Source organism: Talpa europaea, assembly GCF_964194135.1.
Source record: "Talpa europaea genome assembly, chromosome: 3".
NCBI lineage: Eukaryota > Metazoa > Chordata > Mammalia > Eulipotyphla > Talpidae > Talpa > Talpa europaea.
Window position 1 is genome coordinate 58506200 of NC_140069.1, and position 27667 is coordinate 58533866.

At 36.9% G+C, this 27667-nt stretch overlaps 1 protein-coding gene across 1 annotated transcript in view; it reads left to right on the plus strand.

The window, feature by feature from the left end:
- TOX (thymocyte selection associated high mobility group box) overlaps window positions 1-27667 on the plus strand; it is a gene marked incomplete at both ends in the record, with an annotated part of 305768 nt that overhangs the window by 162608 nt on the left and 115493 nt on the right. The window contains one exon of the mRNA XM_084230243.1: window positions 8708-8950. Coding sequence (XP_084086369.1) covers window positions 8708-8950 — 243 coding nt within the window. The remainder of the gene's footprint in view (window positions 1-8707; window positions 8951-27667) is intronic.

The window sequence follows — 27667 nt, forward strand, 5'->3', positions numbered from 1 at the left end:
TATTTACCTTATTTCATTTATCACTTTTAATCCAGATATACCCTCAATGAATTAAATACTATTATCATCCCTAATTTGCAGATTTGGAAACTGAGACTTAGAGGAATACGTCTCATCTACTAAGAGGTGAACTGATTTACATATAGCATTTATAGCTCCTAAGTCAGAGCTCTTTGATCAGACTTTTATTATTAAAGACAGACTCTATAGCCCAAAATACAATAATAAAAGAAGGATAGAAAATAAAGAATCTTGAAAGATACATATTTAATTTTTTATATATAGTATTTATAAAGGTAACATTGGTTTACAACACTGTATGTAATTCAGAAACCCAGGTGTGTGTGACATATGTTTTAATTGTGGATTATTTATTTCAGAGTGATTGGATTAAGAGTGAATTTTTTTTCATGTATATTTTCTATTTTTATCTGGCTGCATGGATTATTTCTAAAGTAAAGCAAAAAATGTAGAACTGAATCCCAGGATATATGAATTTAATGTGAGAATTGAAAACATCTGGAAAACTAAAAAAGGATATGCTGCATTGCTATATAAAATTGTATGCTAAACAATGAAATTTGAATGTTTTAATTCTCCTTTTAAACACTGAATATGGAATGCTGCCATATTACTGGAGAAACATCTTTGGGCCCCACGATGGGCCCCATGGTTTTCAGAAATATCTCCCCACTTCAATCTGCTCTGGTTAATCAGCAGTGTGTGGATTGTGGGGGTGGGGTGTTTCCCAAAAACTTTTTTTTGCAAAAAGAAAGGCTCCATGACAACTGGTTTTAGGCACACAACACCTGGTTTTAAGATGTCCCCGAAAACTATAGCTTAGACTCACGTAACCCTCCAAACAACAATGAACAGAAACAACTCTTTTCCCCATTCCAGTGTCATTAATGAATTATGGCAAGAGAAATGCTTACAGTACATTTTCTGAAGTCTGTGGAGATGTGGCCCTAGCACTGATTCACAGAAGAGTGTTGGACTACTCTGCCCAACCACATCTGAAAGCACTTGGCTCTCTATCCCTAAATCCTCAAAGCTCCAGCCTATTAATCCCACCTTTAAGGTCAAAGCTCTCTCCATCCTCTTCTTAGGAGGAGCACCAGGCTTGTAGGTGGGTGGGGTCAACTCAAGTCCACTCTGCATTCAGGTATCTTTAAGATTTTGCACTCTGCTTTTTTATAACTAAAACATGGTACACCATAGTCCCCTAGAGGCACAACTGAGCCTCAGGCCCCAAAGTTTGTTTTGATTGGTGGAGATAATCTTGTCCATGAAGCTATCTTAGAGATTGAAGACCTGACCTTGTCATTGCACCTCCTTGCTGTGCTATCTGAACTCCTTGTTTGTTGGTTTGTGGTCCTCCCAATCAGTTATTTTATCTCTGAAAGAATGTATGGACTTTAGTTGCTCTTATCAGGGTAGATTGGCTAACAATAGTCCCTTCATCATCCCAGCTGCAAGTAATTCCTCTTTTCTTTATACTTGATATCTCTTAGCTTGACACCTGGAATTTACTGCTCTTTATTGGAAGCCTAAGTTCTTGTATTCCTAATTTGCTTCTTTTATTCAAAACTGAATTCTTATAGCTCTTTGTATCTCAAATCACACTTCGTAGGATGTCTTACACACAGTAGGTAAACAACAGTTGCTTCTGTGGTGTTCATTGTCCTTACTTTCTTAACACAGTTTCCAAAAATTAATATGCACAAATAAAATAAATGTGCTTTCTACAAAAAAATTGCATTTTGATAACTGTTGCTTGAAAAATTAGTGAATTGTGTGTTTTTAAATGAAGATGATTTATTGCTATTGTCTAACATGTGAAGAAAGACAAAAAAAATGTTTGCAGGATCATTGGCTTGAGCACATCAATGGCACTGTTGGACAATTCTTGCTGAGTGTTAAGATGATTTATGTAAGAGACCGAAGCTTTCCACAGTAATACATTATAGTCTCAAGCTATCAACCCTTGTTCATGCAGAGACAAAAGAATCTAAAAAATACATACTTTTGAAAGTCTTCTCAAAAGAAATTGGAGATAATGTTGATGCTATTTAAACTCTTTTGGGAGAAATTGCCATTATATGCAACATCTTAACATATGAAAACATACATAGACAGTTTATCATTTTTCTAATGAACTCCTGAGTTTACTTTGCTTTCGATTCAGTTATTCAGGCAAAAAGAATTTTCAATAATAGAAGATGAATATGTTTGAACATGGGCATTTTTCTATCCTGAACTTTCAGGAATTATGTTACAGATTAAAAATTAAGGCATTCTTTATATGTTTGATGGCAGTTCTATTTATTTATCTTTCAAATAAAGATCTAGATGAGAAACATATTTTACAATGTTATAACCATAGCCATATTTTCAGTGTATGCATGATTGCATGAAGCCATCACATAATTTAAAGATATTTACAAGATGATATCTTTTGAATTCTTCTGAGTTATGGGACTTCTTGTCACCAAAGATTGAATGCCCTGCATAATGATTGCAGTATGTGGACAGAGACCCACAAATATAAGGCTCTCTGGTAGAGAAACTAGAATTTCAAAAGAGAAGGTGAAGTCCAGAAGATATTCCCCTTTATTTACTCCCAGTCAGCATATATTAGCACTCTATCTAGACAATATGAAAACATAAATTCTCTGTAGTCAAAAGAAATACCAGCCTAATTAACATTGCATTTCCAGATGTATAATGTAGAATAAGAATTAAAAAAAAAAAATGGGCTCTAGCAAAAGGAAATGTGGATTGCAGAAAGAGAAAATAATATAAACAGGATACCCAGGTCATGGACTATTTAAAGCAATACGAAAGGAATCTAAGTATGTAATTAAACAGGCAGGGGGAATGAGATTTTCCAGAAATTAGGTGAGAAGTTTCCTTTTCTTTTTCACAGAAATGGGGTGAGCTGGGGCAGATTGGACATGGAGAGAGACAATGGCTTTAGTCAAATGGCTGAAAAGCATTCAAACTGATCAAATCAAAGTAGACTGGAAGAATCCGTTACTTTCCTAACCCAGCATTTGGATTCTAGTCTCAGAAACAACATCTGATTAGCAATTTCACCTTCTTGCCAAGAATCTCCGAGAGAAGATAGGTTTTCTACAGACACAAGCCAGCCAAAAAATATAACTTTTGTTATGAACTTAGACACTGAAATTTCTGGTTCACAAATTTATTTATTTGCCTTTTACGTGGGTCAGGAAGACTGAAGTGTCTAGAGCTGAAAGGACTGTTGGTGGAGCTGAGGAGCAGCGGTAGTGCTGTGCACACAAAGCATTGCCGTCCTAGTTCCTCAGCATCCTTCAGCTATTCACTGTCTCCAACCGTTTATTTTTTCATTTAAAGAATGCAACTTAATGCCATTAAGATAGAGGCAGAATTTTATCTTAACTATTTATGGGGCACAATTAAATAAATGCATTATGTGTGAGTGGGCTATACTTGGTTCCAAATGAAGTCGGATCAATGGCAAATATACTGAAAATGCCTTTGTAATGAAGTCTAAATCCTCTCCCATAGAGTTAATAATTGTTTTCTTGGACATGGCACATATAAATCATTTAACAATAACCATAACTATGCTAAGGTGATCATTTATCAAGAACTTTCTGTGTGGCGGACATATATTATTAGACTTTCGACCTAGCCCATGCTTCTTTTCTCAAAGAGCAGGTTTTAAAACTGATACAAGGAATAAGGAACTTGCCTTAATTAATGCTTCAAAGAATGTGGGTGCAGTCCTACTACTGAACTTGGAGCATCAATTCTTTCCAACATGCTCTGTGGCCATTCTCATCAGTCACTGAAGATGTCATGACCAATCCAAAATCTGTCTCCTTCTTATCAGAAAAAGATGTAATGCTCTGAGCTAAATATGCAAATAACAATGATAAAGTTTTCAGAAAGGAACTTCAAGTAGTCACTGAATCTATTATTTAGAACTATAAAAATACTCTCTTGAGGATGGTAATATTTCAAAAATCACTACTTTAATGCTTCCAACAGTCCCTGTGTGGCATAGAAAAAAACATATATATCCAGAAATAGCCAAACCTTGTGATAGTATAGCCTGCTCTAACCCACGTTTCATGACACTGCGTCTGCTCCCGACACACAGGGATGCACAGTGTGTGCGTCTGTGTTGGAGTAGAGATGACATACGGCATATTCTTGCATTGCAATAGGCTGAGAGTCTCTGGTGTCTAGGATCAGTGCATAGCTTAAGATCAGGTAGAATCTGGCTAAGTAGCAATAATATAATTTTGAGATTTTTTTCAATCATTTGGCTCATGCAAACTGGCCATAGTGTAGAGCCAGTCACTTTATGTAAAGTGATTTGCGGTAAAGAATCAAGATAAAATGGCATGACTTGAATGTCATACCATCACCCCAAGTAACTTTCTCTCCATTGGGGAGAAGGCAGGTCTTACTGCTCCCGCTGCTGCTAAAATTCTGATGTCTAGATTGGGAGAGGTAAGAGGCACCACGAAAGATGATAAGGAAGATGACACCCCTTGAAAGGTCATACCTGTTCTCTCCTCAAGTACTCTGTATTGCAACCCAGCCCCGTAAGTTGGAATTGATTACTTGGTAATTTCTAAGTTAGGCTAAAAACCATGGACCTTTGTCATGGGGTTACATAAAGGCCTTGGGAAGGAAAAAATGATCTTTGGTTCCCAGAGACTTGGAAAATGAAAGATCCTTTAAACTGCTGGCCTCCTGAGACCTGAAGGAAGAAAATGAGCCCCAGTTGAAAAAGGACCCTGCCAGTGAACAGACAAATGCTAAAGTTCCAGTGCTGCCAGGGATTCGCAGAAATCTTTCCTGACCGCTTAGCTCCCAGTCTCATCACCAGTGTCCATATCACTATGATCAGAACATCTCTCCTGCCCCCTCTGCCCATCTGTCTAACTAGTCCTCACTGCTGACCAGGCACGGGAGTCTCACTTGATGTTCCTAAAGGATCCTAATGTACAACCAAGGCTTCCACCAGATCTTTAGCCTTGTTCTACCTGCAATGAGGAGGGAAAGCCCCAACAACTTCTGAGAGCAGAGGCCCCTAAACTGACCCTGAAGAGTCCTGTGGGATTGTGTGGGGTAGTAAGTGCAAAGTACTTCAGGGATCTGGATCAGCAATCAGAGAGGGACACCAAACCATCCTGCCCCGACTGTCTCTAGCTATTCAAACTTTTATCTCTCTAAAAGCAATTTTTGACCTCCTGATACATTTCCTCGTTAATGTTATATATCATGTTGTCAACTGGTCAGTGCAGTCTTGGGAATACAGGATATTAATTCAAACCTATGGAATAACAGTCGTATATTTACAAATATCATACCTTTACAGAGTTATTTTAGCATGCATTCATTCTTGCATGCATTCATTCACTGTTTTATTTATTCTTTCATTCAACAAACTAATTCTAACCAGGAAGTTCATGAGGAATAAGGGAAAATATTTAATCATATCCTTTTGTAATAATCCCAAAACAAAAGTCTATAGATTTTCTCTAATGTATAACTTACTACTGGTAAGTTAAAGTTATTACTATTATTTTTTTAAAAAAATCAAATTGAAGAAGATTCATGTAGAAATGGATGTTGAGGAATTAGCTTATTCATTTTTGCTTAAGAAAAAAATAATTAGCTTGGTATTGAAGTTCTAAGTTCTGTGACATTTTGACATGTATACAATTACCATAATTCTTTTATATGGCCTCAATTACAGTGTAACAACCTTATGACAAATAACCAGGACTTCTAATGTAAAGAACAGACACTGCTAAGTAACAGTATGTTAAAATTCTTGATCCCCACATAACTAGCCATTACCCATTAAGTTGTGGAATTTGTGGTTTTGGTATGTAAGTGCACAGATTAAATAACTTTAATGTGTAATTACATGAAAATGAACCACATTGCTCAGTTAAATTGCAGTACAATTGTTATCACTGAATGTAAAGTGATACCAATTAAACCTTCCTTTAAAACACCACAAATTCAGATTTTACTACTGAAGAAACTCTAGAATACAAAGTTACGGTATATTGTAGTAGAATATCCCTGAGTATTTTCAAAGGTTTAATGGCATTTATAAATTTAAAAACGGGCTTTCCTGGTGGTGTAAGGTGTTAAGTGTCAGTGTTATCACCTAAGGCCTGAGTTTGATCCCCAGTCAGGGAGCCAGCACACACACACACATGCACGCACGCACACACACATGTACACATACACACACACAGAGAGCACAGTAGACCTCTCTTGTCTTGCCCGCTGCTCGCCTCAGCAGTGTATTTCAGTAAATCTGCCTGCTGTGCTTCTGTCAGGCACTGTCTCTTGTGCATGCTTTCACCATCCCCACACACACCTCTGACTTACACCCACACCAGTTCTTCTATCATAAATAAATAAATCTTTAAAAACAACCTTCTTTATAGCTGTCATTAATTGTACCTTATTCAGGCAAGTTTAAACAGATACTGGTGAACTTAAAAGATACACATCAATAAATTTAACCTTTGAGATATTGACAAAAAGACAAATAATGAACTCTGGTGCTCATTTTTTTTTTTAAATTTTTATTGGATGGCCTTTGGGGTGGAATTTGGGACATGACCTAATATTAATGCAATTCTAATTCTTAAATTATAAAATTTGATTATCAAAAACAGTTGGGTATTGTCACTTTGTATCATTCAACATTATAACATAGTAGCAGTAAATTACTGATAAAAGTATCTCAGCAATAACATGCTTCCTTCTTCATAGATCTTTCGCTCCTATGTACTTGATTGTTTATGGCTGAAAATTTTCTAACTACTGTGTTTCCATTTCCCTTCAGATCATGGGGTAATAATAGCTCCACAAAGGATTATTGTAAAGATAAATGAGGACAACATAGTCAAAGAACTCAACGCAGTACTTTATATGAAATCAGCACTAATAAATATGCTTCCCCCTCCCATCATTTATATTTGATTTCCCATCATTTATAATTCTTGTATGAATTCTTGTACCAGGAACTGATGGCTTAGACTCAAGGTCAAGTCTAGACTACAGACTCAAAGTATATGAGGTCAGGCAAGTGAGAATTTCACCAAACTTATAATTTAAACACAAAGCACTAACAAATTTTTCAGACAAGCAATATATACTATAAACAGAAATATTTGATAACTGATGATTGAACTTTTAAAATTAGCACTTTTCAGCAGAACTTAAGATTTTAAGAAAAATTATCTACAGAATGAATTAACTCTTTCTTTCCTAAGCCCTAGTCTCTAACCCACACATGGCTCTTCGTGACCAGGTCTCAATTCCAGATGTTCCAAGTAGCTCTTCATTTAATCATGTTTTCTGACAGCACCTAAACAAATATATCAAAACTGGTACAACCTTTAGCAAGTGCAACTTGAAGATTTTCTTTCAGTTAGACAAATAGACACCATCTGGAAAAAATAACCCCAGGCGCTTGGATGCAGGAGCATGAAGCTTACTGGCTGAACACCCAATGAATACCTTATACTACTTTCTTTGGCTCTTACCCTTTGCCTACTCATTTCAAATCTTGCACACTTCAGCAGGCGCTGTGCTGTTAGACAAATGAGTCCTTGTTACCCACAAGCTCACAAGGGGTGAAGACTCACTTAATTCTAATGATAGGTTTGCAGGAATTATCTGGACCAAATTGCTTCCTTTCATATAATAATAACCCTGCTCTATACTGCTAAATATCTCTTTTCTTGATATTAATTGGTAACAATATTTTATGATTAGTTCCTCCTATGTTGTCTATGTTTACCATATTCCATTTTTAAACAAGAGTTTCTTCCTCTAATCTTTCCTTCTTATTTTGCTTTCTCCCTTGTCTTTTATCTAAATCTACTTTTGAAAAGAAAAGCTCCACCAATGTGATTTACTGATTGACTTTTATTCCCAAGTTACTATTAGTAATACTGGTTTTATTTTGCTTTTCAAAATTGACTGAACAGAATTTAAATGATCGCAGTATTGTTTATCAACTTTAAGGGGAAAATCAAATAAATGTGAATAGTAGAAATCCAGAAAGCAATCTTCCCTTTTATTTTGATGATATATTCTTTGTGATAAAAATATATTTTAGTCACATTTTTCCCAATACCTCAGATTTCCTATGCAACATACTTAAGTTACTTCTTTACTAATTTTCTTTCTATTGTCAATTGTGAGCAGGTAGCTTTTCAAAACTCAAAAGCAATTGCCCCTGAACTTATGGAATTCATGTTATTACATCTCATAATCTGAGCAGTAGGGAGTCCTATGAAACATGTTTGATCAAACATTAATTTTATAAATTGCCTCCCTTCTCTATAATTCCCATGAAAAAGTTATTCAGCTAGATTAAAACTCTGGAAATTTTAATGGGACCTTTGAAATCTGTTTGAGTTTAGCTTCTTGAAAAAATAAGACCGCCTAATGGAAACACTCTTTATGTGAGAAGTGGATATGCCTTTAAGGCAATTTTCTTCCACGCATAATGGTGAAATTACAGTAGGATGATCTGTGTTTGAAATGTCTTTGACAACTCCTTAATGCTGCATGTAATAATATCTGAAGGAGTCATGTGTATTTTTTCACAATGATAAAGAAGAAAGAGATGATAATTTGCAACAATATCCTTCTGTCTTTTCAGTCCTATCCTGGGCCAAGCCTGGAAAGTGAAGACTTTAACATTCCACCAATCACTCCTCCTTCTCTCCCCGACCACTCGCTGGTGCACCTGAATGAGGTTGAACCTGGTTACCACTCTCTGTGTCATCCAATGAACCATAATGGCCTGCTACCATTTCATCCGCAAAACATGGACCTACCTGAAATCACCGTCTCCAATATGCTGGGACAGGATGGGTCACTGCTCTCTAACTCCATTTCTGTGGTAAGACTCTGTTTATTGATTTATGGTGAAAGTGGAGGCAAGGTCTAATTTAATGCAGAAGCTTTAAATTGTGATAACACAGTATTTTAAAACTAGAATAAGTTTTTATAGATGGAAAATGTTCTCTACAAATTGCGTAAAATCCTAGAGCAATTTTTCATTTTATATTAAAGTCAGAGCAAAATAAATTAATTACACGTATGAATACTCATATTTATAACTCAAAGCACTAAATAGAGTTTGACACTGAATGTCCTGTCACAAAGTCAAACTACCTTACAAGCTTTCAAATGAAAAAAAATATGTTAAAAGATGTCATCTCTCATCTGGTACAGGATTCCTCACCACAAGTACAATTCCCCCACCTTCTGAACAGGAACTAATATCAACCTCAATCATTGCACCTCTACTTTTTACTTTTAAATTCCACAAAATTTCATCATGGAACAGCAAGAGAACAATTTTCATTTATATGTTGAGCTAATATAATTCTGATGATTTAAATTTATCTCCATTAAAGTCTCTCAGTCCATTGAAGCTTATTGGTATCTCTGATTCTCCTAATGTCCTACTTTCTCAAATTCAGTGGAAATGTATATCACCTAGAAAACTAACAAAAACTTACAATAGTCTCTACCCAGGCAATTCAGGGATATGTATTTTTAGCAGGCATACCATACTTAAGAAACACTGCCTTAATCATTAAATTAGGTGATTTTTATGTCACCTAAAAACTTAATAATTTCGGGCCTCCCCCAGTGGCGCAGTGGTTGAGAGCTGGATTGTGAAGCTGCCCTCAGCCTCTGCAGTGCCTGTTCAATCCCTGGACGCCGGCGAGGGTCCCACATGGCACGCAGACCTCTCCTGCTGCGCCTGCTGCTCCCATCAGCAGTGTATTTCGTCAGTCTGCCTGTTCTGTTCCCCGCTCTGGCTCTGGTGATTCCTCTCACCCTTCCACACTTCTGACTGTACCCAGTGCTTAGATAAATAAATAAATCTTTAAAAAAAATTAATAATTTCTGTTTATATATCAAGTATAGTAAAAGGTATTTTTAGCAATATGTGGCCAGTGGCAGAACTTTTTGCTGTGTGATTCACTCCCAATTAGTAATTCCTCTTAATTAACACTCTTGTTTTCATTGTTCAATCAGTTAACAATCGAACTAACTGTATTGTCATTTTCTCAAGTCACAAACAGTGTTGTCATGTTCACAACGTAAGGATTGACTCACTTGCTTATATTATGTTGTTTCTGATATTAAAATATTTCATATTATCATTTATCTAAATCACTTGGGTGAGCCTAGCATGGTTTTTCATGGGAGGGTAAGCCTTCCCAGCAAATCTCAGACCACATTCTGAGGTGGACATCTACCTTGCTTAGTCACATTACTGGTCTTCACATTTTATGCTCTTAGTGAAAAACTACTACAGAAAATAACACAGGTCTTGGTGAGACTTTGGATAGGCTTCAGCATTGTTGAATAGAACTTTCTGTGGTGAGGGCTTTTCTTTTAGCCATGCTATACAACAGTAGTCACTACTTACGTGGCTAGTGTGACTGAAGGATTAACTTTTTATTTTACTACATTTTAATTCCATTTAAAGTGACCGCATATACTTAATGACTGCTGTATTGGCATAAGTCTAATTAACAATGTTGATTCTATTATCAAATTTATATAAAACCCAATTTTTAAAGCTTTCAAATTCATATTATTTTTTTATTTTATTTTATATATTTTTACATCATTTTTCATTTTTGCACAATATATGCATTTTTTTAAGATTTATTTATTTATTTAAGCAAGAACCGGGATACAGCCCAGATGTGCGGGAGGGTAAGAGGATTCACCAGAGACAGAGCGGGGAACAGAATAGCAGACTGATGAAATACACTGCTGAGGGGAGCAGCGGCGAGACAGGAGAGGTCTGCCACGCCATGTGGGACCCTCATCATCTGCCACAACCAAACCAGCGCTGCAGAGGCTGCAGACAGCTTCACAGCGCTGTGCTCAACTGCCTGTGCCACCAGGGGAGGCCCCAATGTATGCATTTTCATCTTGGTTATATTCCCCATACAATTCCCAATTTTTTAAGCCACTGTGGTCTTGGAGAAAGTAGGTTTGGACATTAACTTTGTTATAAGAATCCTGTTTCAAGGCTTGGCTATCTGGCTGGATTCCAGAAACTAGAGTTTGATACACTAGTTGCAATAAAAATTTAATAAAGTTGGGAAGACCAACTTTATTGGTGTCTACTGATTTCTTTGAGAAACAGGGAAACTCTGCAGTTCTTATTTTCAACTATCATGTGTCTAAAATCTAAAATGTGTCTAAAATTCATTAGTGTGTACATTTTAAATGTCTTCCATGTTCTAAATGTTGAAAAGGCTCAAATGTTTGATAAGGTATAGTCAATATCCTTTGGGAGCTTATAAACTATGGGGGAAGGGAGAGCATAAATAGGTGTGAAGTGATTAGAGTGAGACACAGAGCACTTAGATACCAAAAGAAGTGCTAAACTCAGTTTTTCTTGGCCACAAACCTATAAGAATTCCTAGTTGGAAGTGATTGCAATAATTTGGGCTTGGATAGTTTATAGGACTACACAAAGTTAGGACTGATATAATCAGGACTTGAAAGATGGCTTCAATTTGAACAAATAGAGAGGAAAGAATAGGCGTGTTGGAGAGCATTTGAAAAGGAGTTTGGATATTTTGAGTTGGAATGTTTGACCAGTTTCAAAACCAAGGGATTGCAAGTTGGTATGACAGATAGAAAAATCTTTCTGGACTCTACCCTAAATAGATCGCAGTGGCAAGAAACTGGAGCTGTGGAAAGACTAAAGAGCTTGTTATCACAACTCAGACAAGGGATATTGATAACTTCCAGGGCAGTCTGAGCAGGAAAATGGGCAACTAAGTTGTTCCCACTTAATTCACAGACATACATAAATCTAAAGATGAACAGCTCTGCATTTTACCATAACTAAAACTTAAAAGTACTGAGATTATTTTCCTTGAAGGAAACTTTAAGAGTCTAGAGCTGTTCTCATAATACTTTGTAAAACTGACTAAAACTCTTTCTAGCAACTGCACTCTGCCCAATGTAATCAAGAATTTTAATAACTGAACTGTTATCTGTTTTGTCATTTCTTGAAATATATTTATGAATAGACCATTTAGGTCATTAATGTTCATATAGGCAAGGAAATGATGGCCACAGAAATCAGCATGTCAAAGCTGCCTGTCTGCAAATTAGAGAAATCCTTCCTAGCTCTTCCTTCAAAAATCACCTAAAACATAGGCATAGCTAATACAAGATAGTACTTGTAGACTCTGAGTAATGAACTTTCTAGAAATTACAATCTATTGAGTATAAACCACCCTAGCCAGATTTATGTGTAGGATCAGCTATCTCTTGTTTATTTTCCCTTAACTTTTCAGTGTTATTCAGGCTGAGCTTATGATGTTAGTCAGTACAAGAGTCTTTAGGTTAATATTTTCATGTGATAGAATTTTCAAATAGAGTGGATCAAAGGAGTACAAATACTTAAGTTCTCTCATGGAGATTATATATATGTTAGAGGTTATTATAGTATTTAACTTATATGCATTGTTATATGTTACTGTTTTGTATAATGTAAGTTATTACATATGATATGCAGTCTTTCCTGAGGTTTTATTTTGAAGATAAAGGCTCTTGTATCTACCACTGTTTCTTAATCCCTACTGGTAGCATAAGTGATGCAATTGCGCTGTGTTTCTTACAAATGTTTAATACGTTAGACATAAAAGAAATTAGTGCATTTGGGAAATCAGTGTTTGAATGAAGCTTTATTATCCCAATTTTATAAGTGAAAAATGGAGGTTAGAGTGGTTAGACTCAACCTGTAAATACCCCAGTCTACTTAACCTAAAAACAGTTATACTAATGGTTCCTATCTCACAGGGTTAAATGAGTATTTAAGAATCACTTAGAGTGGTGGTTGGTGCATAGGAAATATTATAAAAGTTTGTTAAATAAAATATGAAAAGCAAGCCTATATGATGCTTTTGGAGATTTAAAATGCATAAGGGAGCTTTTCCAGAGGAGTTATTTATATTTTAATCCTTAATCTTTTTCACATCTTTCCAAAAAAAAAGTCAGCAATAAGCTTGTATTAACCAAAGAAATCTTCACCTTTTACTGAGTGTCCTTATATACCATTATTGTTAAAATCAACATCTCTGAGTCAGAATACCCCAGTTCACATTGTAGCACAGCCACTTACCCACTATGTGACCTTGAGCAACTTCCAGAACCTTGCTGTGCTATAGTTTCCTGATCTATAGTTTCCTGATCTACACTTTATAGATATTTAATACCATAATTCTGTGAACATTAAAATAGTTAATATCTGGAAGGTAGTATGCATCACGCAGTTGGTGTAAAATTTAATGGAGATTCCCTTCTGATGATAAGACCCCCAGAATATATAGATTGCCTTCTGAAGTTCACCCTAGACATACATAGGAGTGAAGCAACTTAGTGTAAAATTCCTCCTTTCCCAGATTTCCCATCACTTCCTTTTTGTATATTCTTGCTTGCACCATTTTATGTGTTGGAAGTCAGTTGGGACTTCTGCAAGAAGTTAACTTTCTGGCACTTCTAAAATAATTCCATTTTCTAAAATCCCTATTTTCCAAGACCAGGCTATAAAACAGGGTAGAATTTCTATTAGTATAGACTGCTGAATAAGTGCCAATTAGCTCTGATTCTCTAGGTACAAGTTAAATAGCCATTTATGACCTAGTGTACAAGAGTCCGTTTTTCTCAAAATTCCTCTTAGCTATTGTGATAGCGGGTACCTGGTTAGCATGTGCTTTTCAGGGAGTGCAATCTACTTGGATGGAATGAGTTTGGAGTCTAGACCCTGCGTTGGCTTATTTTGTGAACTATGGGCAAGTCACTACCCTCCATCTGTAACCTGCAGGGTAGGGCCAGGTCAGTGGGTCCAAACTGAGCTCATTGGAGCCAGAGGAAACCAGCAGTCAGCCCAGGCAGCATTGCTGTTATTCATCGCACTTGTTCACATTTCTTGTAAAAGTTCCCTTGAACAAAGATCTCTGCCCCCCAGGAAAATGGAAAACCACAAAGGGTCTCCGAGTCCCTTCCAGAACTAGCATTTTCCTCTGATTCATTCTATCAACCACACCACTGTGGTCCAGCATCAAGACTCACTCAACTTTTCACTCTAGTTACTTTTCAATTTTTCCTACCCTGTTTCATCTTCCTCAGTGTTTTACTTAGCTTCCTGGGTGTTGTACCCTTCCCCAAAGCTTGATGGTTACTAAGATATTCAACCCTACTGAACAGATTTTTCTTTTGAGTGGAACATGTTATTCTGGCATTATGAAGAAATAACGTTGCCTTGTAAGAATGGCCAGCATTTTCATGTTGTTAAAAAGGAACTACAGAATTATTTTGGGAGAAAAGTAGACTCAGAAAATGTCCATGTTGAGTATCCGTGGTTTAAGAAACAGCTTTTGATTCCTTCAAGCTGAAATCAAGAGCCTCTCCTTTCTGTCTTCATTCTGGAACATTCACTGCTGGGTTTAATCTTGGATTGGTGGAAGGGAAAATGCAACCTCATATAAAGTAATCCGTGCCTCTCTGACTGGCCTATATGTGGCGATTGCTTGTTCTTTGTGAAGTCAACAGAAACTCTTTCATACAAAGAAAAAAACGTGCAAAGTTTTAGAATGGCCTCACAGAAAGGATTCATTTAGAACCTGAGCTTTTTGTAGAGTGTGGTTCTTAATGATACATTATAGAAAATTTACAATGAAAAAAGCAACAAAGGAGATTTCAATTTCTTTGAATGTCTCAAATTTCCAGTTCTGGAGTTTAAAATGGAAAAAGATGTTAAAAGGCAATGAAATTGGGGGTTTATTTCCCAAATGTCTTATTTTTCCAGGCTACAAAAGCAAGCATAATGTATATACTCAGATTTATTGTCATTTTCAGCATTCAGTCCTGGCACACTTTGCATTCAAAGGCCACTGTACAACTGTTTTGACAACCCTCACTTCGGTAGGTATTGCGCAGGGCACACGAAACTGAAGCAGGAGTGTTCCTTTGGGTCTATGGGGAGTGCCGTCCATCAAGAGAGTCAGATGTATTAGAGCAGCATGCATTTCTGATATGCTGCCATTATGGAAAGGACCACTGGCATATTGAATAATGTAGCTTTCAAAGCCAAGCAGAAAATGTGATTACCGACAATTTGATTGCTGTTTTTAAAATAAATATTTTCGAAATCTTGAGATATTTTATTCCATGTAATGCATAAAGTATGTAACAGTGGACTAGAACTAAATATCTTTCAGGACACAAAGGAGCTGATGATGTCAGTCCCATTTAGATATGAAATAATAGAAGCATTAGTTTAAAATGGAATGGATGTCACAGTGGTTTGTTTCTTTAAAAAATTGGAAAAGGGCAATAAAAGGAAATTATTTTGCCCTCTTTGACAGAAAAGATGAAGAACAACTATTTAGCATTATGCCACAATTCATCAAATGTTTAGCAATTAGAGTCTGCTTTTTTTTCCTCCCACAAATTATCCTTTTTTGAATATTGCAGCACAGGAGAGCTGTGTATTAAGCCACTTTAATATTGTGGAGAAATGGGCTGGTTTTTTGTTCTCATTTTGATCACATATAATAAAAGTATGTGGTTTGGTTTGTTTTTTTTTTAAATAACACATTCCTAATAAGGTCAAAAATAAGCGTTGTTTGTGGTTAGTTGTTAAGTTCTACTTAAGCCCTTTCTTTGCTCAAAACAGACTACTTTATTGTATTGACAAGTAGTTCAGTGGACTCAGTATGTTAATGATTTGGGACTATCTTTTAGTGCTATCATAAATTGCTATTCCAAACAGAGTTCTACTTAATAGAGTTCAGGAAAGGAGCCAGTTTAAAAATAACATGTTTCCTTTCTTATGCCAAGTAAGAAAACTTGAAATTCACTTTGTATATAGGACTCATTGTACTTTTTCTTCAGCCTTCGAGCTTATACCAATGTGTGCCTCACCCATGCACGGAAGAAGTTTAAAAGCTATAAAACTAGTTATATAATATACTGTAAGCAAACTCTGGGAGTTACTCCATCCAGTCTCTTAATTCCAGGCAGGAGTAAACCTAAACCTTTTAAGATATGTGGTTTTCTATCTAAGAGCCAAGATTCCACAACTTTCCTTGGTAGCCTGTTTGTGTTTAATTAACCTTGTAACATTAAGTTAAATTGCAGTAAGAGATTTAGATTCCTTCCAGGAAGTTCCTTATTAAAGTCAAACTGAAATCTCTTGCTGCAATTTCAATCTACTTTGCCTGCTTCAGATTTCTAAGCTTGGAGAACAGTTGATTTTAAGTATTTGACATTTATTAAGTCAATCCTGCAGTTGTATTTTACCTGGCCCAAGTAACCCCAATTCCTTTAACCTTTCATCACAGGTCTTATTTTTCAACTTTTAAATCAAATTAGCTTTTTTAAAAAAAGAATTTGTAATCTTAAGGCATGTCAACCACAATGGGAAGCAGTGTTCCAGATAGAATCTGAGATTTGATTAATTTCTGAATTTTTCAAATAATTCTCCACTCCCACATCAACATTTTAAGATAGGCTCTGTAATAGCCTCGCTGATTGCTGACATATTAAATTTTATCCATTGACCACTTCCATGGTGTGTCCCTTGCTGTACTGGTATCTAGCTGTCAAGTCTCCACCTTGTTTCTGCATAACTCACTTCACGTGTAAAGTGAAGGCCATCATGGTGTCACTCTTCAGGTCATCTTGTCCTCTGGCTGAGTATGCATTATTTAAATAACTCTTAGCAGGGCCTCCATGGTGGCACAAGGGATTAAGACACAACCTACGAAGCTATCTGCAGCCACTACAGCATGAGTTTGATCCCTGGTCAGGGAGCTACCCACATGGTGTAGCAGACCTCTCCTGACTCACCCGCTGCTCCCCTCAGCAATGTATTTCAGTCAATCCACCTGTTCTGTTCCCCACTCTGTCACATCTGGTGATTCCTCTCACTCCCCCACCCCCACACCTCTGGCCTGTACCCCAATTCTTGTATGTGTAAATAAAATAAATAGCCCTTAGAAAATTAAGAGAGGGAAAAAAAATAGAGTTAGGAATTTGTAATTGTCTTGGACAAATGGCTAGTAGGGTAGCCCACAAGTAAGCCTGTTCTGACAATAAGGTTTCAGACACTAGCTGCCATGGCCCAATTGTTAATGAAATGTTTCCTAAAGTGTTGAGGGGAAAGTTGGACAAAGCAGAACAGAACCTGGATGAAGTGGGTGTGAGAATGTACAGCAAGTTAAACCAGAAGCCTGTTCAATATAAAAAATATGCTGAAGGCTCTGACTATGTGTCTCCTCCTGTGTGTGGCTCCCTCCATCAGCCTCTCCAACTCCACGCTCATTGTTGGCATCTCCTTTTCATTTCAGGTTCAAAGGATAGTCCATTCTCAGCAACTACCCTGCATAATATTGATAATACTTCACATAGCGAGTCTTGACTCTAAAGCAGGCCCTGAGTGGACATTTCACAAGTGGCCTTCTTGCTCTTTCTCCCCTTCCCCTGCCATTCATTTGTGTTATACTCAGGACATAACCCTCACCCCTGGAATGGAAACTTTCTCATTCCTTCTCACTCTGCCTTGAAAGCTCTTTCCAGATAACAGAACTCAGAAACCCTGAGAATCTATTTGGTTTCATTGTTGAGACTTTGGTGTGGAAATTTTTGATAACAATGTAAGTAGTGAGTGCATGCTTTTAGTAGGACTACAAGAACTATTACTGATCAAATGAATGAATGAACTAATTTGTAGCCACTGGGATCCTTGATGTTTTCCTTGACATATTATTACTGCTTTTGAATGCTGACACTTCTAAGTGGTTGTTTAGTCTTCTGAAATGACACACATATTCCAGTGTTTTTGAAGGAATAATGCCATGTCTCATGGGGCCTAAATACATCTTGCTTGCTACACACTTTCAATATAGCTAAACCAATTTGAGCCCCTAATATACCTCTAATCTGTGGAGTCTTAATACTTAATCAACTCATTACTAATGACTCCTAACTTGGACACTATTAAGTCGATATAGTTAATGATTAATTACAATAATTAGTTTATTTTCCTTTTTAGAGGAATACTTTTCTGAGTAGAGTTATTTTTCTGTAAAAAGATGAGTAAAATTATAAACTTCTAAAGGAACATATTGCTGTCGAGTTCCCCAAAAACTTGGAAGAAGAAGGAACAATGTCTATTGAAGACAAAGAATTAATGTCTATTAAAGATTGGTCCATACAACCAGTGTTGATTTTTTTTTATTACAATATGACTCAATCTTTGGCTTGTTATTTGCTTGATTTTGTGCAAGTAGATTATTAACATTAAAATTTTGCATTATAACCCCATGGAGTCATGGAGTCATGGAGTCATAGGAGAATTAGTCTAAAAATGTTTTTCAGAACAATGAACCAATCTCATTTCAACACACCACTTCCTTCATTATTCATTAACTATTCTTATCTAGAGCATATGGGAATATTTTAAGAGCAGCCTTTGTTTTGTTTTGTTTTTTCTATTCCAGTCTTTTCCAGTTTAAGAGTTCTGACTTCTCTTGTGTGGACAAGCATTACCTGCAGGAACATAATATTTGTCTTTTTATACTAGCCATTTATATGCTTTTCTCTGCCAGAAGCAATGCATACTCCATTAGAGAAAAGGTATGAAGTGCTTCAGGGTCTTTGACCATTTGGTACAGTCACTAAAATATTAGATTTGACTTCCCTTTTTTTGGATCATTTACAATATCACAAATACCATAATCCAGAGATAGATTTTTTTCCCCTTCACCTAATAACTATATCAGCATTTTGATAAATATCTATACACAAAATTGAAAGTTGAACTTCTCTGAATTTAATGGAATGTACAAATTCCCCAGGGAAATCTAAGTGCCATTTGCCAGTCAGAAGATTAAATTCCTTTTTGTAATTCAAGATAACAATTCTATTTTTGATAGGCAAGAAACTTTCTCAAAAATGTGTCATGTTTGGAAAGCATTATTCTTTAACATTTAAGGTGTTTTGGGTTTTTTTTCTAAGTTAAAATCGTGATTGTCTTTAATAAAAAATTATTCAACCATGAAAACATATTATGCTATTACCATTTTCCACATTTTTATATGCACTGCATATTTAACCATATTCTCTGCTAACCAACAGACATAAATAATGGTTTACAATATGGAAATAGAACCATACTTCATAGATTGTGAAGCTTGAAAATGCTTTGGATAAAAAATAAGTCCCTCTTCCATTCTTAAGAAGGTAGAGTCATAAAGGTTATTGCTAGAAAAACATTCTGTTACTAAGATTATCGAAAGGCAAAACGTGTAACATTTTAAAACATTTTCTTTCTCATAGTGCTTGAAAGATTAATAGGAAGAGAAAGTGTCAGATTGGACCATGTAATTATTATTCACACAGAAAAAGAGTATGCTATTTGCATCTATACTTATATATCTTTGTCTCTCTACATAAATATATGCAGTTATACATTTGTATGTTGATTATATTTGGATGCCTGGAACCCTTATCCCATTGTGAGAGTATCAGTGGTCAGCAAAGGCCATTCCCCCACTGGCCAGATATAAATTTGCACCTTTGGTTAACAGTTACTGTGTTTTCTGGGGTATTTTCTTGTTTTATGCGGTTGTTTTTGCTTTCCACAAAACAACCTCAGTTTTAATTATAGCCACCCATGAGGCTAGCCCCTGTTTCTCAGCAAACAGCAAAACACTTTGCATTTTTCTGAAGTTGTGCTCTGTAGCATTTCACACCCCTCCTCAAACATTTTGGGAGTTCCTTCATTGCCTCAGATCTGCAGGGAGTTATATATAATGAACATTAGGATCCAAGAGCTGGCAGTTGCTGAGAAAATGAGGGGTTATCTATGTTAAATCTGTGGAAGGTGTGAAACCATGTAAGATCAAATTCTCAAACATGATACATTCTTTCAGTTGTCCAGGGAAAGTGAAAGTTGCCTACAGAAATGAATCAATGATATGAGGGGCTTTAGGGGTGACTGGAGGGAGGGGTATATGACTGGCCTAGGAGGCGACAGCGTGGACTTGAATTCATCCTGGCCCCTCACTGGCCACATGCTACTTAGCAAGCAGCTCTACCTCTGTGTGCCTCATTTTCCTAGTTAGTGGTGAAGACTCAGCAGGTCTCTGCATTCAAAGCCCTGGAGCAGTACCAGGCTGAGTGAGCTTCCTGTTAGTTGCTTTATTACACTTCTTCTCTGAAGTCCACAGCTGGTTGTCTGGGTTTTTCTTACGCTTTATGTCATTCTTCTTCTAGTTACTGATATCCTGTTCACGGTATATTCTAAGAACTACTACACTGACATTTATTGAATACTTATGTTTACCAAGTGCCACACAAGGTGTTTTACACAGTTTCTGCCATTACCAGCACAATTACACCAGGAGAGGGTGGTGTGAGGCCTCTCCAGCTCGGGAGGACTGAGGACAGAGACACGGGTCTCATGGATAGTATGGTCAGGGCTGGGTGGAAGGCCTGGGAGCTTGTCACCTCTGCCTTTCCTGAGAATCAGGACTGTGCCTCACACTCAGAGGGGATTGGTAACTTTGCACTCAAAGTCTTAGTTATGCCTTTTGTCCTTCCCCTCTCCCTCCGAAGAGCAGTCTGGTGGACAGAACAGCTACTATGTTTCCTGCTCTGCACCATGTCCAGTGGCCAAGCCAGCCTGAACATCATTTACAATTTTTCCTTCTTTTTTAACAAAATAAACTCACTTGGGTCATATCTGTGATGTAGAAGAAAGAAAGAGAGAATAGAAGTCTCTGTTTCCTTCAGGGTAAAAGAAAAAGAAAATAGTGGTACAACAGTAATCTTTATTATGACTCTGTGCTTGTGGAGATTAAGTGAGAAGTAAGATTAGAATTTCTAGTACTTAATGGTTTAAGTACATTCTCCTAGTCATCATGCCCAATAAATTAGCAATCCACCTAATGAAAGATATTAGCTATTTGCCAAAAACCCAGTAATTTAAATTATTAACTCCTCTTCAAGGAAGAGAGAGTTAACTCCTCAGGTAGCAAAAGGCTACACAAAAAGACAAAGATTCATGCAGCTCTCTCTTATGATCAGGAGTTGGGTCATTTGTCATAAATCCATTATGAGCCAATCTCATTAGTACACAGAATTTACTTTTTAAAGTACAAAGATATTTAAATTATTTTATAATTAAAAAAGGACAGATTTTTGGCAGCTTGCCAATGATAGCAGGTATGAAATTAGCTAGACTTTCTTTCTTTATTAAATTCCTCTCCTTTCCCTGATGTGTTCATATCAATTTGTCTCTACTTAAAATTTTGAATATTTTGTATGACAGGGAACTGATAAAAGTCAAGACAATCAATAAGAAGTTGTCAATAAACTTCAACCAAGTTTCCTTCATTCCTGTCCAAAAATGATAAATCACAGAAGCATCTTGACAGGCCTCATGCCACAGGAGCAGGACCTCAGATTCCTGCCACAGGCTGGGGATCCTCCTTCTAAACCAGAGTGTGAATGAGAAGACTGCCCCATAGAAGAAGATAGGTCAGAGTGATTTGAAAGCTTTTTCATGAATGGCCTCCTTTCATGCAGCCTAGAATATGTCCCAACCCCTGAAAGCAGTGCATGGACATTCCCTCATGGGATCAGAAACCTTCTGGGAACTCTCTTTGCAAAGATCATGTTTAGTTTTCTCACAGAAGGGACCATAGAGATTGATCTTGCCAACACTTAGTGAGATTTTGATATTGCTTCACAATTTAAGTTAACCAAGGTGTTCAGCTGCCTGTGTAGGGTCTCCCAACAGAACTGGTCCAGGATTCATCTACCAGAACAGCTAAATGGACTAAGGTACTTTTACATAGTCCAACCAGTATTGATAGCACTGGAGAAAGGACGCATCATTTCTGCCTCTTTAAAATAGTCAATACACAGTAAAATGGCAGTTCAGCATTAGGTGGCGTTAACTATGGAAAGCATTTCCTTAAAAATGTGGTGGGCTGTGGGTGCTCTGGTGGCAGGTACCCTGCAGTGGTGATACCTGATGAAGAAATCCTAAAGTTCCTAAAACTAAAAGAATAAAAATTAAAAGGGGAAGAAATGGCATAATGAAGAGCTCCTCTGCAAAGACAAGAAATGTAAATGACATAACTAAAAAGCCTTTTGTGTTGAAAATTCAATGGTATTTTATTGGTACAACAGAAAGAATATTGAAATCAGAAATTTCCCATCTTTGGGAAATCCCAGACATGATATAATTGTGCCCAAATTTCCTTTTATCATGAGTGATTAGAAAGATGGGCCCTTCTAGCTGCAGGAGCTGGAACAGGGTGCTTCAGCTGTGTGTTCACTTGTGAAATAGAGATAATGGCTAGGAAGCTCTGTTTTACTTGTAGGAGTGAGGATTAAATGAGATAGTATAAGTAAGGCAATCATTACAGTTCTCATATGTGGTAAATTATAAACAGATGATAAGTGCCTATTTCTCTTGAATGTACCCTAGTTTTGTAATTTCTTTTGTCTCATGTGAGGCTTTATAAAAACAATCAAATTCGTCTACTGGATGTTATGATATAATTTGCAAAGTCATGCTTTCTTATCAATTTTCACTTCAATTCTTGGTCTTTCTAAATGAAAAAGATAATAGAAGCAAATTCTCTGAGGCTTAAAAGCATGATTGCTATGTGGAGAGTTGGGGTTCATCTTAAGATCTTATTGAAGGTGTCCTTGAAAGCTTTGGTACTGAAGGTGAATGACATATAGCTAGATCGAGGGAACTGGATGAGCTTTCTCTGGGAGTGAAGTCTAGGGAATTCTTCTTAGTGCAGCAGGGGAGGGGAGAAGCCTATTGTACCCCATGTGTTTCCACATCATTTTGTAATGATCATGTTCTAGAAGATGAAGAAACTTGCAATTCCAAAAACACAGGCAAAATAAACAGAAAAGCAATGACTACAATATACTTCTTCCTGTCAAGGACAGAAAAAGAAGAAATTAGGAATTAAATCTCCCTGGGCAATCTATCAAACTGTTGAGAAAAAATGTATTACTAATGAGCAAATATCAAATATCTACTTGGAAACAAATGCACGTAACTCTGAATCATGGATCACAAAAGTTTCCTCAGGCACCTCGATGACAACTTTATGATGCATAAAATAGTGAATTCTCCTTATTACAGTTTATTGGATAAGCACCCCCATGAATACAGGCCTGTCCTCTGCCCAGGAAGAAAGAATCTTGCCCCTGGGCTCTTGGTCTGAGTTGTGAAGAAGATGCCACTCAGACATTCAGTGTAAAAGAGGGGAAAGTGATTAGGGCTGAGTGCATGAGAGAGCAAACGAATGTTTTGACAAGGAATATGGTTATGGATCCTTGGCCTTAGGAATACTCGAATGTGTTGAAGACAGTAATCCCACTAAAACAGTTATCAGGGAGTTTCATTTCAAAGCCTTCCTACTTCTGCTGAGTAATAAAATACAGAGATGAGAAAAACTCTAGCACACATTGTATAATTTGGAAATCCCTCCTTCTGACATCTTTTAAGACCTCATATGTCAGTGGAAAATGACAAAATTTACAATACCAAAATTGCATATTTTATCTAATTGTTGAAAATAGCAAGTTGTCTGAGGCACAGAATTCTACCCATTTCCTGTTTGTAGGCAGAGCTCAGATAGCTGCAACTCTGTCTTGCTTAGATTCTTTATCCAAAAATTCTTATCTCAGTGCTTCATGGGATCTAGAAGATTCTAAAATTGAACTCCAGTTTTTCCTCTTTGTATTGCCCTGAGTCTTCGAATAACTAGACAGAATGAGGTTTTGGCCACATGTAGGATTATCATGTAATTTGTTATTCAAACCAACACAGTTTTGAGAGTGAAGCAGGTAATTTGATCTAAACTTAGGATGGTCCCAAGGAAACTGGAATCATGGTTCCCATAATAATAGTGACACACTGTGTATATTGATGGTCAGGATATGAAAATTATATGGGAATAAATACTGCACTCCAGTGTCTAGTAAACCAAATGAGATAGGTACTCAAAAAAGTTATGCAGCACTTCAAAATATGATACTTACTATACCAGCTGTAAAAAATGATAGCGTGAATCTGAAAATCTATGTAATAGAGGCAGTATTTGAAAGGATCTCAAGAAACTGCCGATTATTAACATGGGGAAGTAGGGAGGACATTTTTGGAGTGAGAGAATTTCATTGAGGGCATATTATGTGAATTGAATCACTGTCCACCCCTTGTTGTCAATCCCCAAACCTAAGATTCATTCATGATTTATCATTTTCCCTCAACCCAGCCACAACTTGCCTGTTAAGTTTCTTCCAAAATATATTTGGAATCTGACCTCTTTGTTTCCATCTTCATCATACCCACCATAGTCCAAAGGCCAGCTTCTTTACTGATTACAATGGTGATAATCTTCATTTTTTTTGTTTTTTTAAAGATTTATTTATTTATTTATGCATACCTGAACTGGGGTATAGGCCAGAGCTGCGGGGGGTGAGAAGATTCACCAGAGATGGAGTGGGGAACAGAACAGGCAGACTTACTGAAATACTGAGGGGAGCAGTATACTGAAATACTGCTGAGGGGAGCAACAGGCAAGACATGCTGCGCCATGTGGTTAGCAACCTGGCCTGCCGGGGATCGGACTCATGCTGCAGAGGCTGGGGATAGCTTCATAGTGCTGTGCTTGACTCCTTGCACCACCAGGGAGGCCCCCTACAGTGGTTATATTCTGACTCCCTCTCTCCACTCTTGTCCCTCCATGACTATTCTGCACATAAGTGTCAATGTAATCTTTTAAACATTGACTGACCATCCTTTCGTGAATCTTCACGGCACCTAATGTAAGAGAAACAAAACAATTTCCATATTTCTTATATGATATCTAGGGCCCTGCCAAGGTCACTGACCTTGTCTCATACTATTCTGCCCCCAGCTAAACTCTGGTCACACTGGTTTTCAGTGTCTCATCTCCCACCTAATGACTTTCATGCTGTTGAAGATCCTCTTGCCCCCAATCTTCATGTTAGTTCTAGCTCAGATGTCACTTCTTAGAGACACTGGTTTAAAGTAGCTGCCCTGCCCCCATTCACTCTCCATCACATTGCTGAGGGAGCTAACATGAGCTAACATTGTGTAGCACAGATAGTAATAAATAAATATGAGCTAACATGGTGTAGCACAAATAGTAAGAAATAAATAAAAATTAGCCTTTTGAACTGAATTCTCCAATTTGCTTAGCTTATTGATCATCTGTCTCCCACTATTAGACTGTCTTCCACCGAAGACAGAGAGGTAAGAATCTTGACTGTCCAATCCCTGCAGTATCCCATGCATTCAGAGGAGATATCATAGGAGGCAAATTCTGGTAGTTGTCAAATGAATATGTATGTATTTGGTATTGTATCTGATACATTACAGGAGTCCTTAAGACATTGAAGGTTCTAGGAAAGTTCACACTTTCTGTTTTAATAGAACAAGTTCCCATAAAAGCAGGTGGAAGGGTTTGGTGTGTGTACATGCATGTATATACACATACCATTTATGCACACACACTCCCACTGTGTAAGCATGCCAATTTATAATGCTAAAATACATTTTATGCATTATCTTTGTTTTTTCTCCTCTGCTCTTTTATTTCTGGGAATCTCAAATTAGTAGAACATCAAGTCGGGACAACCCCAGGGGAGTATACAGAAATGAGTGAGACCCCAGGGAGATGGATATGTAAGCCACACAAAATAGCCCATTGTTAATTTGCATTTATATAGCTCCTTCATTTAGGAAGAGCCAAAACTAAGAACAGTTCATGTTTCCAGCTCAAATGTCTTAGTGTCAGGCCACACCTCAGCAATTTTAATACAACAAAGAAGGGAAATTAGGTACCAAGAGAGTGACAGAATTCTTCCCACCCAATATATACGATTAGTCCCCCAAAATGATATTCTGGAGGTTTGTAGATAATGTAACTTGTAATGATGAATGATATGTGGTATATAGACTTACAACATACTTTTAAAATATAAATATTAAGATAATAATATATCTAGTGAAATATTTCAAAACTGAAAACATAATCTTCTTTTAAAGATTAAGGGTCCAAGAGGTATTTAGGACGTACTTTAATGATCTAACTTTGTAAACAAAGTGTCTCAGGTTAAAAATTCTTGATAAAATCTGGTAGATTGGCAAGTAATTTGCATATTTACAAACTGTATAGAGAAAGTAAGAAAAAATTTGGAAACTTTTTTTTTTCTTTTCCATTTCTAACTTCAGGAATCCAGTTAGGGAAAGAATGGTTGTTGCATGGGTAAATTAGCATACATTTTGGAGTTTTTGAAGGTTTTTTTTTTAAAAGATTTATTTATTGACTCATACAAGAACTGGGGTACAGGCCAGAGGTGTGAGGGGTGAGAGGATTCACCAGTGACAGAGTGGGGAACAGAACAGGCAGACTGACTGAAATATAACACTGCTGAGGGGAGCAGCGGTGAGTCAGGAGAGGTCTGCTGGGCCATGAGGGTATCTCCCTGTCCAGCTCGGGATAGAACTCATGCTGCAAAAGTTATGGGTAGCTTCGTAGTGCTGTGCTTACACCCTTGCACCACCAGGGAGGCCCATTAAAAGTGCAGCTGACATCAGTGTAAAAAAATAATAACAATACAAAAAACAACAAAGCAAAAACAGACAATTATAAATCAGAGACGTACTGCAGGGGAGGAGGAGGGAGAGGGATCAAGGGAGGGAGGGAGGAGCACAGGGGACTGAGATGATGGTGCATTGGGACATTGGTGAAGAAAACTCTGTGGGGACTACACCTGAGAGGGTGGGGGGAAGCAAATATTGTTTAAACATGAACAATGATATAAAAAATTTTAAAAAATTAAAAAAAAGGAAGAAAGTGCAGCTGACAGAGTCTGGCAAGTCATTTAACTTAGCTGGAACTTAACACCAAATGTATTCTATGGGTAGTATTCTTGTTCATTATAACATTCCATAACTAATTTCATAGGTAACAATTTGTAACTTGGAAAATTATCATAGATTTATGTCTTAACAAATTGATTATGAAATTTAGAGCTCATCTATCCTATCTAGGCTGGGATTTCAACTATTTGAAGTTATTTATGGACTTTTAGATAACTAGATTCTAACTTTGCTCTTAACATCAATAGATTAGTAATTATTTTTTTATATGCCCTCCAAAGACACGTGTCCAAAGATGTTCTTTTTTCTCATCAGACATTAATAGATTAACACAGGGCAAAGATTTTTAAAAATCTAAAATGGATTAGTAATTCAATTTCAAATATAACCATTTACATCATGTAATGCAGTAATATATTTTAATTAAATGTGGTTTGCATATCTTAATGAGATGATGGGAAATCTTAAGCTTTCAGGCTGAAATTCTTTTTGACATCCTATATAGTAGGACCCCAATGAAAGGCACTTCATGGTTCTTGTCTCCTTTCTTGGCTCATCTGCACACAAAGTTGTATACATCCTCAGAAATAGCTGGACACTTAATGTAAT